Below are 15,472 nucleotides of genomic sequence, written 5' to 3'. Positions count from 1 at the left end.
AAGGGCCTGTACTGTGCTGTAATGTTCTATGTTCTATTCCATAATCTGCAGCCCTTTGTTGTCTCCACTCATCATGTCCTTGCCCGGTCTCTATCTTCACCCTTCAACACCTGACTCCTTCTGCCAAGCAGCCCTTCCTCACCTGGATCTACCTATCGCTCGCAGCTCTAGCCCCACCCCTTCCCCTCACCTGTTTGTACCGGCTACCTCCCCTCCTTCAGTTCAGAGGAAGGGTCTCGACCTGAAGTGTCGACCGTCCATTTCCCTCCACAGACGCTGCCTGACCCGCTCAGTTCCTCCAGTAGCTCGATTTTTGGTATTAAACCAAAATGGTGACAGGTATAACTGGCCTGTTCTGATCCTGTCAAAACGACTGTTACCAAACATTGAAGAATTGAAGAGTTTCCCGCGTTTTGTTTCACATTTCCACAATCTGCAGGTTCTTTTATTTATATTCCTGACCAAACCGGTTACCCGTAGCTCCCCCACCAATGATTGTTGAGATGCACCAACGGGCCAGAGCACAAGTCAGCACTGACCTCGGCAAAGTACTGAATTGTGCCTTTAAACTGAGCCGCTCGAATGGATGTAATCTTCCAGATATGAAGTTTAAAGCCACGTCAGTAACTCCACCCCAGTAAGCCCACAATGTGCATAAATTATGCAGCTGCACCGAGCTGCGGTCAGGTCCTGATCCCCCGGGAGCTGCTTTGAGTAATGTTCCTGCGATTTCCAACCAGGAATCGACGTCCTGCCGGAACTTATTTCATCCCATGACGTTCTCCAGCGTAGATCACCATCCATCTCCCCTCTCTCTCTTTCTCCCTTTTGCAGCTTCTCGTCGATTAGATTTCAGGTAAAATTGTTTCTCTTAATTCCCTTCAGTTGGAGCCGGCAGTGTCCCGGGTCCGTGGGCTGTTTCAGTTGGAAGAGTAGTGAAAAACTCCCTGAGTCCTGGGTGCATTGAAGCAGTCGTTTCTCGCCCCGGGCTTCACCATCAGCCAGGGCGCGGCTCCTTTGTGGATGGAATTAACTTGCTGGGGAAAAGACTTCGAAATGGAATCGAAGCCTGATGTGGATTGAAGTGACAACCGGGCAGGGCGGAGCCGACGGACAGCCCATGACGGGTGAATTTGCCGAGCCAGCTGTCTCCGAGGGCTCTGGTTCTTCCAGCCGACGCCCGGGGGCGCCTGAACCGACAGGGCTGGCGATCACCGGCCGACTGAGCGCCGGCCCACCCCACCCCACCGCCCCGAGCCCAGTGGAGACCCGTGCAGTCGGCACCGTTATACAGCTGCCCCTGAGCCGCGTTTCAGCTGGTCAGCTAATCCCTGAGTCCCGGCGGCAGAGAATGTGGCCATCAAACTTTTTTCGAGAGGAGGAGATACATATATATCTATATATCCTTTGTTGTTTGGGAGGTCGAAACCATAACGGAATTTTGGAAACGTATTTCATGGTTTACAAGAAATAACGCAGATTTAACAAAAGCGAACGGAAACGAATTTCATCCTGTAAATGCAGCGATGAGCAAGTTTAACGCTCTGCTGAACAGTTGCTCCACAAATCATGTTGTCAGGCCAATGATCTGACTGGCTTCCTGTGTTTCTGTTTCTCATTTTTGGAGCAGATGTTGGACTAACTTGCATCAGGCAATCCGGAGCAACACCTTTGTGTTTTGCTCCAGATTTCCAGCATCGGTCCTCTCTTGTGTCTCCATTTGACCTCAGTTTCAGTCCTGATGCAGGATCTCGACCCCGAACGTCGTCCATTCCCTTCCCTCCACAGATGCCGTTGGACCTGCTGAGTTCCTCCAGCAGTGTGTTTTTGCTCTGGATCCAGCATGTGTTCTCCGTTGTGTCCGGCACCAATTTTTAGATTTTTTTTTAGATTTTATTTACAACGTGGTAACAGGCCCTTCCGGCCCGATGAGTCCGCGCCGCCCATTTTAAACTCCCAAATTAACCTACCCGTACATCTTTAGAATGTGGGAGGAAACCGGAGCACCCGGCGGAAACCCACGCAGACACGGGGAGAACGTACAAACTCCTTACAGGCCGCAACGGGAATCGAACCCTGATCGCTGGCGCTGTAATAGCGTCGCGCTAACCGCTACACTACCATGCCTGCCCAATTCCTGTTCTCCCACCACCCCTGTTCCCAGTGACCGTGGTTGACTGTCCTTGTCCTGAAAAATCTCAACTTCAAAATTCTCCTGTTCCTGGCACATGGCCTCACCCTCTGTACCTTTGGTACTTCTGCCTTTGCATAGCTTGAGAGTATTATTATACTCCCTTGCTTACATTCGTTCTTTGTAGCTGCTCCCATCAACCTACCTCTGCAGATTATCCCCATGACAACGCCGGCCTCACCTTATCACACACATTCACTTAGTCCCATCCATCCCTGGGTTTACTAGAAGTTAGAGAAATCGATGTTGAGGCCATCAGGTTGGAGACTCCCAAGGTAGAATATGAGGTGTTTTTCTTCTGACCTGCTTCTGGCCTCAATGTGGCAGTAGAGGAGGCCGTGGACAGACATGTCAGTGTGGGAGTGGGATGTGGAATTGAAGTGGGCGGCCACTGGGAGGTCCTGGCTGTTGTGGCGGACAGAGCGAAGGTGCTCAACGAAGCAGTCGCCCAGTCTACGTCGGGTCTCACTGATGCACAGTCTTTCGCTCAGGGTTGGAGAGTTAAGAACTAGAGGGCATAGGTTTAAAGAGAGAGAGGGGAGAGATCTCCCCTGCCCATCTACCTTCCCCCTCTCACTTGGACTCACCTATCACCTGAACTCGCCTATCCCTTGCCTGTGTGTGCTCCTCCCCCTCCCCTCACCTTCTTATTCTGGCTTCTGCCCTCTTCCTTTCCAGTCCTGATGAAGGGTCTCAGCCCAAGATGTTGACTGTTCATTTCTCTCCATGGATGCTGCCTGTCCTGCTGAGTTCCTCCAGCATTTTGTGTGTGTTGCTCCAGATTCCAGCATCTGCAGAATCTCTTGTGTCAACATACCATTTTCCTGCTTAACTATTTGCTTTCAGTGACAGGTGTATAATGACACCCATGTCTCCCCGTCTGGAGGGGCTATTCCTGCCCCTGGCACCTTGCTCAGGTCTCTTTCTCCTGGCTGCCGAGGATGAAGCCTGCTGCCCTGAGTACACTGTCCCCAACAACAAGCACATCCCATCTAACCCCTCCCAATGGATCAACCTCCTGGACCACAGTGCCCTGCAGTCAGCTTGCTTGTCTCCTTCGTGGTCCCCACACTCGGTCACAGGGTTTGCAAGACTGGACAAGTGCAGGGACCCAGTCTGCTGAAGTACACACTCTTGGATTCCTGTAGCTGCCTGACTCTTCACACTCTCTTATTCCATTCCAAAGTATTTAATCTAAGCGGTGTTTATAAAGGTTCACCAACACTTCCGTGTCCCTGTACTCCATGCCTCCATTTATAAAGCCCAGGATGCTCTCTTAACCACTGCCTCAACCTGCCCTGCCACTTGCAACATCCAGAACCGTGGCGACACTTGCGGGCTGCCCCCAGAACACTTTAGGGCAGGCACGGTAGTGTAGCAGTTAGCGTAACGCTTTACAGCGCCAGTGTCCCGGGTTCAATTCCAGCCGCTGTCTGTAAGGAGTTTGTATGTTCTCCGGGTGCTCCGGTTTCCTCCCACATTCCAAAAACATACGGGTTAGGAAGTTGTGGGCATGCTATGTTGGCGCCGGAAGTGTGGCGACACTTGTGGGCTGCCCCAGAACACTCTACGCAAAGATGCATTTCACTGTGTGTTTCAATGTACATGTGACTAATAAAGAAATCTTATATACCCCCAGATCCCTCTGGTACCACTTTTGGAATTGTGACCTCTGGTTTATTCTCATGTGTTTACGTCCCTTTCTCTTTCTCCCTCTCTCCCTCCTTCTCCCTCTCTCCCTCCATGGTGCAGAGCTCTCGTGTGGAACCTCGCTTCCCACTGCTACCTCCTCCTCCCCGCTCTATTATTTGAAAGAGCTTCCAGTGCCAACGCCTCTGCGCAGATGAAGACAGTTGACTGCTCTCTGCTCTGCCTCTGGCAGCTTCTCAGCCAGTGGGTTCCAGGTAAAACTATTTCTGATGTCTCTGTAAGCCGACGGTGTCTGCAATCTGGCCCAAGAGCTGATTCAGTGGGAAGAAAAATGAGAACGTATTGGTCGAAATGTAATTATCTGTTGAACGTTCTTACAAATTGTGTACATCTGAAAATTGTAAACGTGGAGGGTGAGGAGGCAGGAGTGTGGGACGGGGTGACACAGAGTGGGGGAGCACAGCCGCAGTTGGTCAAGTTTTGAAATGTGTCACTCCATGAGACCTGGCTGGGAGCTGTCAAACCCTCACATTGCACCATTATGTTCAGATAGTCTGTCAGTGCTGTCCAACCTTCTCCGTCAGGAGTTGATCTGCACACAGCCAATATCCAGGGCCCTCAACAGCCACTCTGAGTGAGGCAGAGATTCACATCGATCTCCACCAACCTTGCCTATTGCATTTGTTGCTCCTGATATAATCTCTAGGCCGGTGAGACCAGGCACAGGCCAGGCGACTGCTTCGCCGAGCACCTGTGCTCCGTCCGCCATGGCCTTCTTGAGCTGCCGGTTGCCAGCCAGTTTAATTCCCCTCCCCATTCCCACACCGACCTGTCTGTCCTCGGCCCCCTCCACTGCCAGGGTGAGGGAAAACACAAACAGGACCTCATATCCCGCCTGGGTCGTCTACGACCTGATGGCATAAGCACTGAATTCTACAATTTCAGGTAAACGGCTCATCTGTGCATCTCTCCCCTCCTGATCGACCCATTTCCTCCTCCGCCCACAAGCTCCTCCCACTGTCCCCTCCCCCCCACCGTTCACATCTGCCCTCCCCACCTCCCTCATTTCGGTTCCAGGCTCCAATCGGATTCCATCATCCGCAGCCTCCACCCATCACCTCCCAGCCTCTGCCCCTATTTCCATTCTCCCTCCTCCGCCTGCCCGTCACCCCCTCCTCACCCCGAATCCACCCATCACCTGCCAGCTCTTCCCCCACCCCTCCCCTCCACCCCTTTATACCAGCCGTCACCCCTCTACTCTTCCAGTCCAGATGAAGGGTCTCGACCCAAAATCTCGACTGTCCATTTCCCTCCACAGATGCTGCCTGACCCGCTGAGTTCCTCCAGCAGATTTTTTTTGCTCCATAGATTACATTCCTTTCACATACTCTTCATTTGTTTTGTCTTCCTCAACTGTTGGATGGTGGGTTCCTGTTCGATATCTAACACGAGTCAGTTGTGTGTCTGGTGGTGCCTGATGTTTTACAAATGTAATGTTGACTCACTTGAGTCCATATCGACTGACAATAAAGAGGTTTATTGAAGACACTCAGGCACCCCTTAAATAGTGAAGCCCGTAGTTGCCAAGGTGAAAAGGTAAACTCTGCATGTCTGCTTCTGTTTGTTAATGATTATGTCTGAGCCTTGACTCAGTTTGAATTCCTTTCTTTTTAGCTCAGGGGGCGAGTCACAACAAGGTGGCTGCTACAGGTTCCTCGGTTCAATTCCCCGGAACAGATAAGGAATTCGAAAATTTGAACTGGGAGTTCTCAACTCCGAGCAGGACTCTTCCCATCACTGATGTGGTTGGAGGAAGGTATGTCATATTTGAGAAGTACAAGAATCGAATTGAAGTTAACATACCTGATGGATCCTTTCTATTACAAGCTGTGGACAAAACAGACAGTGGACAATACAAAATGACAGTAGACTTAGACCCATGGAGGACCAGAATTCTAACTCTTGAAGTCTTTGGTAAGTACCCAAAGGGTTTGTAAAGACTTAAGTAGAAGAGTATCGTGGTGACAATGTGCTGTGGCACTGCTTTCTGGGCATGGTTTTGTCATGTATTCACTGCCTTGGAAGCTCAGTGGTTATGTTCATGACCTGTCCAAGTTCAGGTTCAAGTTTATTGTCATCAGCACACATACCCAGGGGATAGATTCATGAAAATTAGCTTTTTGCAACAGCAATACAGTACATTGCAAACATAAATTAACTAAAATTTACATTAACATGAATTATACATAACTTACAGGACAAAAGTAACCATAATTACACTGGTGGAGGTTGAGAGAGAGAAAAAAGGTATTTAGTCCGAGGTTGTCTTAGGGTTTTTCAGGTTGTTTCAAGACCCTGACGGCAGTGGGGAAGATGCTGTTGTTGAACCTTGAGGTGTGGGGTCTTCAGGCTCCTGTACCTCCTGCCTGATGGCAACATCGAGAAAAGGGCATGGCCCGGATGGTGGGGGTCCCTGATGACGGACCAATGAAGCAATGTTGTAGGCGATAGGAAATCCCAACTATGTGTGGGTGAGCCTTGCCTTCTCCCCACCACTCACTCCCATTGGGTCAGGACAAGCTCTCCGCTCTCAGTTGTGCTGCCTTTTCTCACACCAGACTGCGATATTTGTTTGCCCTTCTCTGCTTCTGGGTAGAAAACTGGCGTGAGGTTTTCGTTTTGAACAGGTCATTATATTACTCTTTACTCTCAGGGTTTTATCTTTAGGTACGGTCCCCACTATTTATCCATTCCATGTTCACTGTGGGCAGCCATGATTAGATGACAAAAAGCTTGGGCTTCATTAAGCCAAATGAGGTTTCTTTAAGCCAATTACTAACTCTGCTCAGTAAGGCTTCATTAAGCTAGTTACAAATTCTACTCATTATACTATTTCAGACCTCAAAGTGAACAGAATTGTTGTATATCCAGGTGGAACATAAAACACACCTGGACTAGCAGGCTCTGAGCAGTCAGACCATAAACACTTATAAGATAAGATAATATATTTATTTATTAGTCACATGTACATCCAAGCACACAGTGAAATACATCTTTTTGTGTTGTTAAGAATGTGCTGGGGGCAGCCCGCAAGTGTTGCCACTCCTCCTTCACCAACATGATATGCCCACAGCTCCTAACCTGTACATCTTTGGAATCTGGGAGGAAACCAGAGCACCTGGAGGAAACCCAGTTCATTGTAAAACATGGATTAAAACCAAGTTTTGTGGAAGAATATAGAAATATAGGAACAGCGCTGAACAATTCAGATTTTTCTGCCACTCAGTCTGCTCATGGTAATTTCCATTTTAAATCAATGTACCTGGTTTGGTTGTGGAAACCTTAACACTCTTGCCTGACAACGATGTATCAGTCCCTGTAATGAGATTTTAAAGTTTCTGTAAACGTTTGCTTGTGTTCTTGAAAGTGCTGTCACAGAGAGTGGGTGCACAGTGGTGGAGGAGGTACCGCTGGTGTCTTGTGGCTCCTGCAACCTGGCTTCAATCTGACCTCTGGGTGCTGCCTGTGTGAAGTTCGCACGTTCTCCCTGTGACGGCAGAGGTTTCCCCAGGGTGCTCCAGTTTCCTCCCACATCGCAAAGATGTGCTGGTTGGTAGGCTAACTGGCCACTGTAAATTATCCCAGGAGTAGGTGTGTGGTAGGAGAAACCTGAGAGAATAGGTTACAGGGACATGGGTGGGGACGTGGCGTTGATTGGACTGCTCTGAGGGCGGATGTAGACCTGATTTGTCTCTGCCTAACATAAACTTTCTTTCATAGCCTGCATATTTCAACAGCATACTTTAGGTTCATGGTCATTCTTCAGTTATCACAGTGGTGCTGAGTTAAACATCTGCTAATTCTGACATTCAAACAGTGTGAACAGTAACTGCTCATGGTGAGAGATTGTGTTATCTTATTTGAACCTGTCACATTAGGTTCACAGCACTGAATGCTGACCCACTTTTCAAACATGAAACCTCTCAGCTGGTAACATTCCTATTTGCCTGTTGACTTTGCTGTATTAGTATCACAGATTTGGGGTGGGGGGGGGGGGGGGGTTCTCCGATAGAAGCCTTGGTGAGTTGTTGCATTGACTCCAGATAGTTCACGTTGTAGCCATGGTGCGTGGGTGATGGAACCTGACGGAAAAGGAGAGGAGAGAGAATGACCCAGGGGGGTGGGGTCTTTGATAATACTGGCTGCTTCACCAAGGCAGCGAGAGGAGCCAGCAGGGAACTGTAGGGATGAATAGCCTCCTTTAGTCTCATAACAAACAATAACCCTCTGTTACTTCTGCAATAAAAATCTCTCAAATCAGTTGGCCACTATTTGTATTTAACAACCTTTGCTAACTAATCACACTTCTGCAAGTGACTGCTAACTTTATTGCTGATTATTTTTTTCAGAAACTGCCTACAGCTCAGGTACCTTGACTGATCTGTAATTACTGGTTTTATCTCCATAGCCTCTTTTGATGCAGCATTTGCAATTTTCCAGTCCTCAGGGACCAACCCAAGTCTCTTGAAATTTGTACCATTATGGCCTGAGCCTCTGCGATTTCCGCCCTTGTCCCACCAAGCGGTTGATCCACTTGAAGTACAACGAGGTTTTCCAGAAACTCCTCCATCAATTCCCAGCCCATCCAATATCACAACTACGTATTCCTTTGCTGAGATTCCAGCAGCAACTTGTTTAGTCTAAATGTTGAACTGAATTCCCAATTGCTCCAGAGTTGATGCAAGAAATCCCAGGACACAATACTGAACAAGGGCTGTGGAGCTCTCTCCTGCAAAATGTTCCACCCTCAACAGACAGCAAAACCAGATTTTCTGGTTATTGTCTCATTGCTGTTTGTGGCTGCATTTCTTATTGTATTTAATAAACTTGGAAGCTCTTTGGAATCTCCAGAGGTCACAAAAGGCACTCCACTGATGCAAGTTGACATATTCGTTCATTCACTGAAAATCCCTCTTGTCTTCCTCCAGATCCTCTCTCCACACCATCCATTAACGACACCTCTGAGGGCAACAGGACTGTGCTGAGCTGCACGGTGCAGAGAGGGATACCCACTTCCATTCTGTGGACCAGAGAAGAGGTTGTGCTCCCAGTGGACCAACGGCAGTCCCTGTCTGATGGGAACAAAACTTTAACCATTTGGAACACACAGGAATCAGACTCTGGATGTTACACCTGCACAATGGAAAACCAAGTCAGTTGGAATATCAGCAGCTACCAGCTGGTCATCAAGAGTAAGTCTGTCAGGGTTGCATGAAGTTGCATCGTGTCTATTGAATAAGAGCCATGTTGACATTAATGCTACACCAGAGCCTCCTTCCACTCTTGTGATCTAACGTAATCAGCAGAAGGTTCTACTCCTTTCTCCCTCCTGTGTTTAACTTCCCCTAAAAAAATGCTACACTGTTTGCCCAAACCACTCCACACTCCAACCACTCTCCAGGTCGATACGTTTCCCCTTAAGTCCCCATTGAATCATGGATGACTATTTTATATTTATGCTCTCTCATTCTGGTTTTTCTGCGAGGGGAAGTATCTCCTGTACGTTTAGCCTTTTTATAATCCACTTTCACTCAAAACCCACACTTGGTCTTCCCTTTGCTGGAGAAAGGACCTGGGTCTATTCAGTTGTTGCTGACAGTTGGGATCTCTCTGTCCATTCCTGAAAATCCTTTTTAGCCATCATCTGCAGTGGCTGGTTGTCGATATGAAGTAATATGGAGACCGGAACTGTTGCTTACACTCTGATTGTGTTCAGCCCAAGGTTCTGCATTCGATCTATGGTCTGTGAAACAGATTGTGATCCCTGGGATATAATGTTCTGTTTGACCTCTCAATGTGTTTCAAAACCTTGGCAGAGAGTGGAGTCAGTGTAACTGCTTCACTATTTCATCAGTGGGTTTTGATTTGGAGATCCTTGTTTTCCTGGTTTCCTGCTCAATTGATAGAGCCTCAGACAGAAAGCATACAACATAGAACAGTACAACACAAGAACAGGCCCTTTGTCCCGCTATGTCTTTGCTGACTATGATGCCAAATTAGTTTGAACCTATCTGTCTGCACATGGTGCATACCCCCCATTCCCTGCATATTCATGTGCCTGTCTAAATGTTGCTTAAACACCTCTATCGTGTCTGCCTCCACCACCACCCCTAGCAGCCGGTTCCAGACACCCACCACTCTCTGTGTAAACAAATTACTCCGCACATCTCTTTTAAACTTTCCCCCCTCACCTTAAAGTTACATTCTCTAGTATTTATTATTTCTCCCAGGGGAGAAAGACTGACCGTCTACCCTATCTGTGCCTCTCATAATTTTACAAATCACTATTCAGTCACCCCTCAGTCTCCGCCACTCCAGAGAAAATAATTCAAGTTTGTCCAACCTCTCAACTCCCAAGTGAGTGCTTTTCATATCCTCAGGATATCCTCAACATCTCAACTTGCAAGTTCTTGGATCATTGGAACCTTTTCTGGGGAAGGGGTGACCTGTACAAGAGGGATGGGTTGCACCTGAACTGGAGGGGAACCAATATCCTGGCAGGGAGGTTTGCTAATGCTACTGGGGAAGGTTTAAACTTGCTTCGCAGGGGGATGGGAACCAGAACAACAGGTCAGTAAGTGAGGGAACGGGCAGGAGGGCCGATGTCAGGGAATGTAGTATGTGGCAGATTCCTGATAACAGATGTGATGAGACGAATGGTTTGAAGTGTTTGTACTTCAGTGCTGGGAGTATTACAGGCAAGAGTGATGAACTTAGAGCACGGATCAGTACATGGAACTGTGATGTTGTGGCCATTACAGAGACTTGGTTGAGGGAGGGACAGGAATGGGTGATCGATGTACCAGGGTTTTGAAGTTTTAAGAAGAATAGAGAGGGGGGTAAAAGAGGGGGAGGAGTTGCAATGCTAATTAGAGATAATATGTCAGCTGCACTCCGGGGAGACATAATGGAGGGCTCGGACACAGAGTCTATATGGGTAGAACACAGGAATAGGAAGGGTACAATCACTTTCTTGGGGGTGTACTATAGACCTCCCAATAGCCACCGGAACATTGAGGAACGGATATGCAAACAGATTAGGGAAATTTGTAAAAATTACAGGGTTGTGGTCATGGGAGACTTCAACTTCCTGAATATAGATTGGAACCTTTTTAGAGCAAGGGGGGTTAGATGGGGCAGAATTTGTTAGCTGAATCCAGGAGGGATTCTTAAATCAATATGTTGACAGTTCAACAAGGGGAGAGGCTATTCTGGACCTGGTGTTGGGTAATGAGCCTGGCCAGGTGACACCTGTCAGTGGTTGAGCAATTGGGGAACATTGACCACAGCTCATTAACTTTCAGGATGGCTTTAGATAAGGATAGATATGGGAATAGCAGAAGAGTTTTAATTGGAGCAGGGCTAATTATGAAGGCTTAAGGCAGGAACTAGGTAGAGTAAACTGGGGACACCTTTTTGCTGGCAAGTCCACGTTGAACATGTGGAAAGTGTTTAAGGATCAAATCCAGAGGGGACAGGACAGATACGTCCCGGTTAGAAGGAAGGACACGAATGGCAAAATAAGGGAACCTTGGATGTCCAGAGAAGTGATGAACTTAGTCAAGAAAAAGGACAAGTATGTAGCGCTTTGGAAGTTAGGATCAGACAGAGCATGTGAGGACGATAACGAAGCTAGAAATGTACTCAAGAAAGGAATTAGGAAAGCCAGGAGGGGCCATGAAAAGTCCACAGCAAGTAGGATTAAGGAGAATCCAAAGGCATTGTTTACCTACGTAAGGAATAAGAGGATAACGAGGGAAAGGGTAGGACCACTTAAGGATAAAGAAGGGAATCTATGTTTGGATGCAGAGGATGTGGGTGAGGTTCTGAATGAGTATTTCTCTTCAGTATTTACCCAGGAAAGGGACATGCAGGACACATAAATTGGAACTGAGGGCATAAACATGTTAGGGCATTTAGAAGTCAAGGAGGAGGTTGCGTTAGGTCTCCTAAACAGTATTAGGGTGGATAAGTCCCCGGGGCCCAATGGGATATACCCCAGGTTACTGAAGGAGGCGAGAGAGGAAATTACTGGGGCCTTGACCAGTATCCTTGTGTCCTCTTTGACCACGAGTGAGGTCCCGCAGGACTGGTGAGTGACTAATGTTGTTCCTCTATTTAAGAAAGGAACAAGGGAAAATCTGGGGAGCTATAGACTGCTGAGTCTCACATCAGTTGGAGGGAAATTACTGGAGAAAATTCTTAGAGATAGGATATACGAGCATCTGGAATCCAATGGCTTGATAAGGAAAGGACAGAATGGCTTTGTGCGAGATATGTCATATCTTACTAACCTGGTTGAGTTTTTTGACAAGGTGATGAGAGAGATTGACGAAGGTAGAGCTGTGGATGTCATCTATATGGACTTCAGCAAGGCATTTGACAAGGTCCCACATCATCGGTTAATCAAGAAAGTTCAGATGCATGGGGTCAGTGGAGAATTGGCTGTGTGGATCTAGAACTGGCTTGCCCACAGAAGACAGAGGGTGGTGGTTGAAGGGACTCATTCGGGCTGTAGGCCTGTGAGTAGTGGTGTCCCACAGGGGTCTGTGCTGGGAACTCTGCTGTTTGTGATGTACATAAATGACCTAGATGAATGTTGATGGGTGGGTTGGTAAGTTTGCAGATGATACCAAGTTTGGTGGAGTTGTGAATAGTGTAGAAGACTGGTGATGGATACAGTGTGATGTGGTTGCAGATGTGGGCAGATAAATGGCAGCTGGATTTTAACCCGGATAAAGGTGAGGTGTTCGACCTTTGTGGGACTAATGTCAAGAGGCAGTACACTCTAAAAGGCAAGACTCTTAACAGTGTTGAAGAGCAGAGAGACCTTGGGGTGCAAATCCATGGCTCACTGAAAGTGGCTACACAGGTAGATAGGGTGGTAAAGAAGGCTTATGGAATGCTTGTATTTATTAATTGGGGTCTTGAGAGTACAGGAGTCAAGAAGTTATGATGCATCGCTATAGAACTCTGGTTAGGCTGCATTTAGAGTATTGCATACAATTCCGGTCACCTCACTACAGGAAGGATGTCGAGGCTTTAGAGAGGGTGCAGAGGAGGTTTACTAGGATGCTGCCTGGATTGGAGGGCATGTGCTATCAGGAGAGGCTGGACAAACTTGGGCTCTTTGGAGCAGTGGAGGCTGAGGGGTGATCTGTTTGAAGTGTATAAAATTATGAGGGCCATAGATAAGGTGGACAAGCAATATCTTTCTCCCATTATTGAGTGACCTAATACCAGAGGGCATGCATTTAAGGTGAGCAGGGGTAGGTTCAGAACAGACGTGAGGGGTACATTTTTTATTCAGAGAGTGGTGGATGCCTGGAATGTGTTGCCTGATAGGGTGGTGGAGGGGCTTGGATGGGCACATGAATGGGAGGAAAATGGGGGGATATGGGCATTCTGTAGGTAGAAGGGATTAGCTATGTCGGCACAACATTGTGGGCCGAAGGGCCTGTACTGTTCTATGTTCCCGCAGTCACCGCTACATTATTTCTGAATGTGAGCACAGCAGCCAGTTTGGGTGCAGCCTGGTGCACACACAGTAGGAAGATAATAATCGGGGAATGTGTCTTTTTCACTTCCTGAAGTGAACTGGGACTGTGCAGCTTCACACCCAGAACGTGAGTGTGTCCCACTGTGTAGTCGGAGCTCCTGTGACGGGATACGGGACGATGCCCAGCTCTCCTTCAACCTGGTGCGATGGGAAGGCTTCTCTGCATCACGGTCATTGAATGTAAAACTCACAGGAGTTAACCAAAGACCAATCCTTCGGTTGTAGATCCTGAACCCCGTACCAGAGCTCGACTCGGATTGTATCCAGCTGCTTGCTTAGTGTGCACATCGGTGCTCGTGCTTAATGTGCGATTAGTGCACGGTGAGTATCTGTGCCCTGGTAAATCTCTGTCCTTGTGTGGTGAGTGTGTGGTCAATTTGTGCACAGTGTGATCCCACAAATGGCCGCGGGACAATCTGGTTTGGACATTAGTGAGGGATAAATATTAGACAGGAGGAACTTCTGTGTTGTTCTCCTGCGTCGTGGAATCCTTCACATCCACTCAACAGGGGCAGATGGGGGCCTTGGTTTAATGGCTCATTCACTGGGGAATGTCTGTCGGTCAGAGAGAAGCACTGCCACCTCTCTAATGTCTGTTTCCATCCGGCTTGCTCCTCTCCACTGCTCAAGGCATCTTGTTCAATGTATGAATGCAGGCCACCAGTGCAGAGCACGTTGCCTCTCCCTCAGGAAGGCCTCACGTTTTTAACCTGAGCACTTGTAAATGTTGGTGTTGTCATGCCCACAGGTTGAACAGGACGCTTCAATAAATATCCCACCCCTGCTCAGTGGAACAAGGGCAGCAGGTACATTGGAAGACCACCAAGACCATCTCAATTCCACTGCAGTTTACGCTGTGCCAGTTTTGCTCCTGGTCACCATCCCTTCCGCACTGGTGGGAGGAACTCCTGGAATTCCCCAGCAAGCTACGCTGTACAAAGACCTTCACCACAAGAGCAGGCACAGTAGTGCAGTGGTTAACGTGATGCCATTACAGTGCTAGAGACCCGGGTTCAATTCCCACCGCTGTCTGTAAGGAGTTTGTACGTTCTCCCAGTGTCTGCGTGGGTTTCCTCTGGGTGCTCCGGTTTCCTCCCACATTCCAAAGACGTACGGGTTAAGAAGTTGTGGGCATGCTATGTTGGCGCCGGACGTGTAGCTCCCAGAACACTCTACGCAAAAGATGGATTTCACTGTGTGTTTCGATGTACATGTGACTAATATGGAAATCTTATCTTATCTTATCAAGATATGGCAGAATTTATTTAGTCAGTTATTTCATTGCACTCAGGAGATACTTATCCCCAGTTAAAAGATGGATCCGTATTGCACCAGACTGAAGGACAGCTTCTACCTCACTGTAATAAGACTATCGAATGGTTCCCTTATATGATGAAATAGACTCTTGACCTCACTATCTACCTTGTTGGGATCTTGCAACTTATTGTCTACCTGCACTGCATTTCCTCTGTAGCTGTGACACTTTACTCTGTACTGTTATTGTTTTTACCTGTACTACATCAATGCACTCTGTACTAACTTAATGTAACTGCACTGTGTAATGAATTGACCTGTACTATTGGTATGAGACAAGTTTTTCACTGTACCTCAGTACAAGTGACAATAATAAACCAATACCAATACCAGGGAGAGATGAACCGATTTCAGAAGGCATGTGGCAAGGGGCCATATAAGGGCCTGGTGCACAAGATAAGAGCTCGTGGTATCAGAGAGAAGGTGTGACCATGGATTGAAGACAGAAGACAGAGTCAGAATAAACTGGAAGGGGAGTGTCCCAGGATGGACGGTAGTTCTTGGCCCTCAATTATTTGGTAATTGGTTACTGGTTTATTATTGTCACATGTACCAAGATACACTTTTGTCTGCCATCTGTGCAGATCATTTCAAAACTTAATGACCTGGAGGAGGGGGTTGAGTGTGAGGTATCCAGGTTTGGCAATGGTGCAAAACATAATTCACTCATATTTATATATACAGTGGGCAATGCATTT

At 47.7% G+C, this 15,472-nt stretch overlaps 1 protein-coding gene across 2 annotated transcripts; it reads left to right on the top strand.

The window, feature by feature from the left end:
• Positions 1 to 206: 206 nt before the first annotated feature.
• On the top strand, positions 207 to 14,872 carry LOC127586053 (carcinoembryonic antigen-related cell adhesion molecule 1-like). 2 transcript variants are annotated; one of them, XM_052043836.1, is made up of 6 exons: positions 207 to 856; positions 3,944 to 4,095; positions 5,516 to 5,815; positions 8,830 to 9,093; positions 13,686 to 13,781; positions 14,209 to 14,872. In XM_052043836.1, exons 1-6 carry the CDS (start codon positions 774 to 776, stop codon positions 14,211 to 14,213), a joined length of 900 nt encoding a protein of 299 aa, XP_051899796.1. In that variant the 5' UTR covers positions 207 to 773; the 3' UTR covers positions 14,214 to 14,872. The 2 variants fall into 2 exon arrangements, with proteins under 2 accessions (XP_051899796.1, XP_051899797.1); XM_052043837.1 differs by lacking the exon at positions 13,686 to 13,781.
• The last annotated feature ends 600 nt before the right edge of the window (positions 14,873 to 15,472 follow it).

This window comes from Pristis pectinata, chromosome 34 (genome assembly GCF_009764475.1).
Source record: "Pristis pectinata isolate sPriPec2 chromosome 34, sPriPec2.1.pri, whole genome shotgun sequence".
In the NCBI taxonomy this organism is placed as follows: Eukaryota; Metazoa; Chordata; class Chondrichthyes; order Rhinopristiformes; family Pristidae; genus Pristis; species Pristis pectinata.
This window is presented reverse-complemented; position numbering and strand designations above follow the sequence as displayed.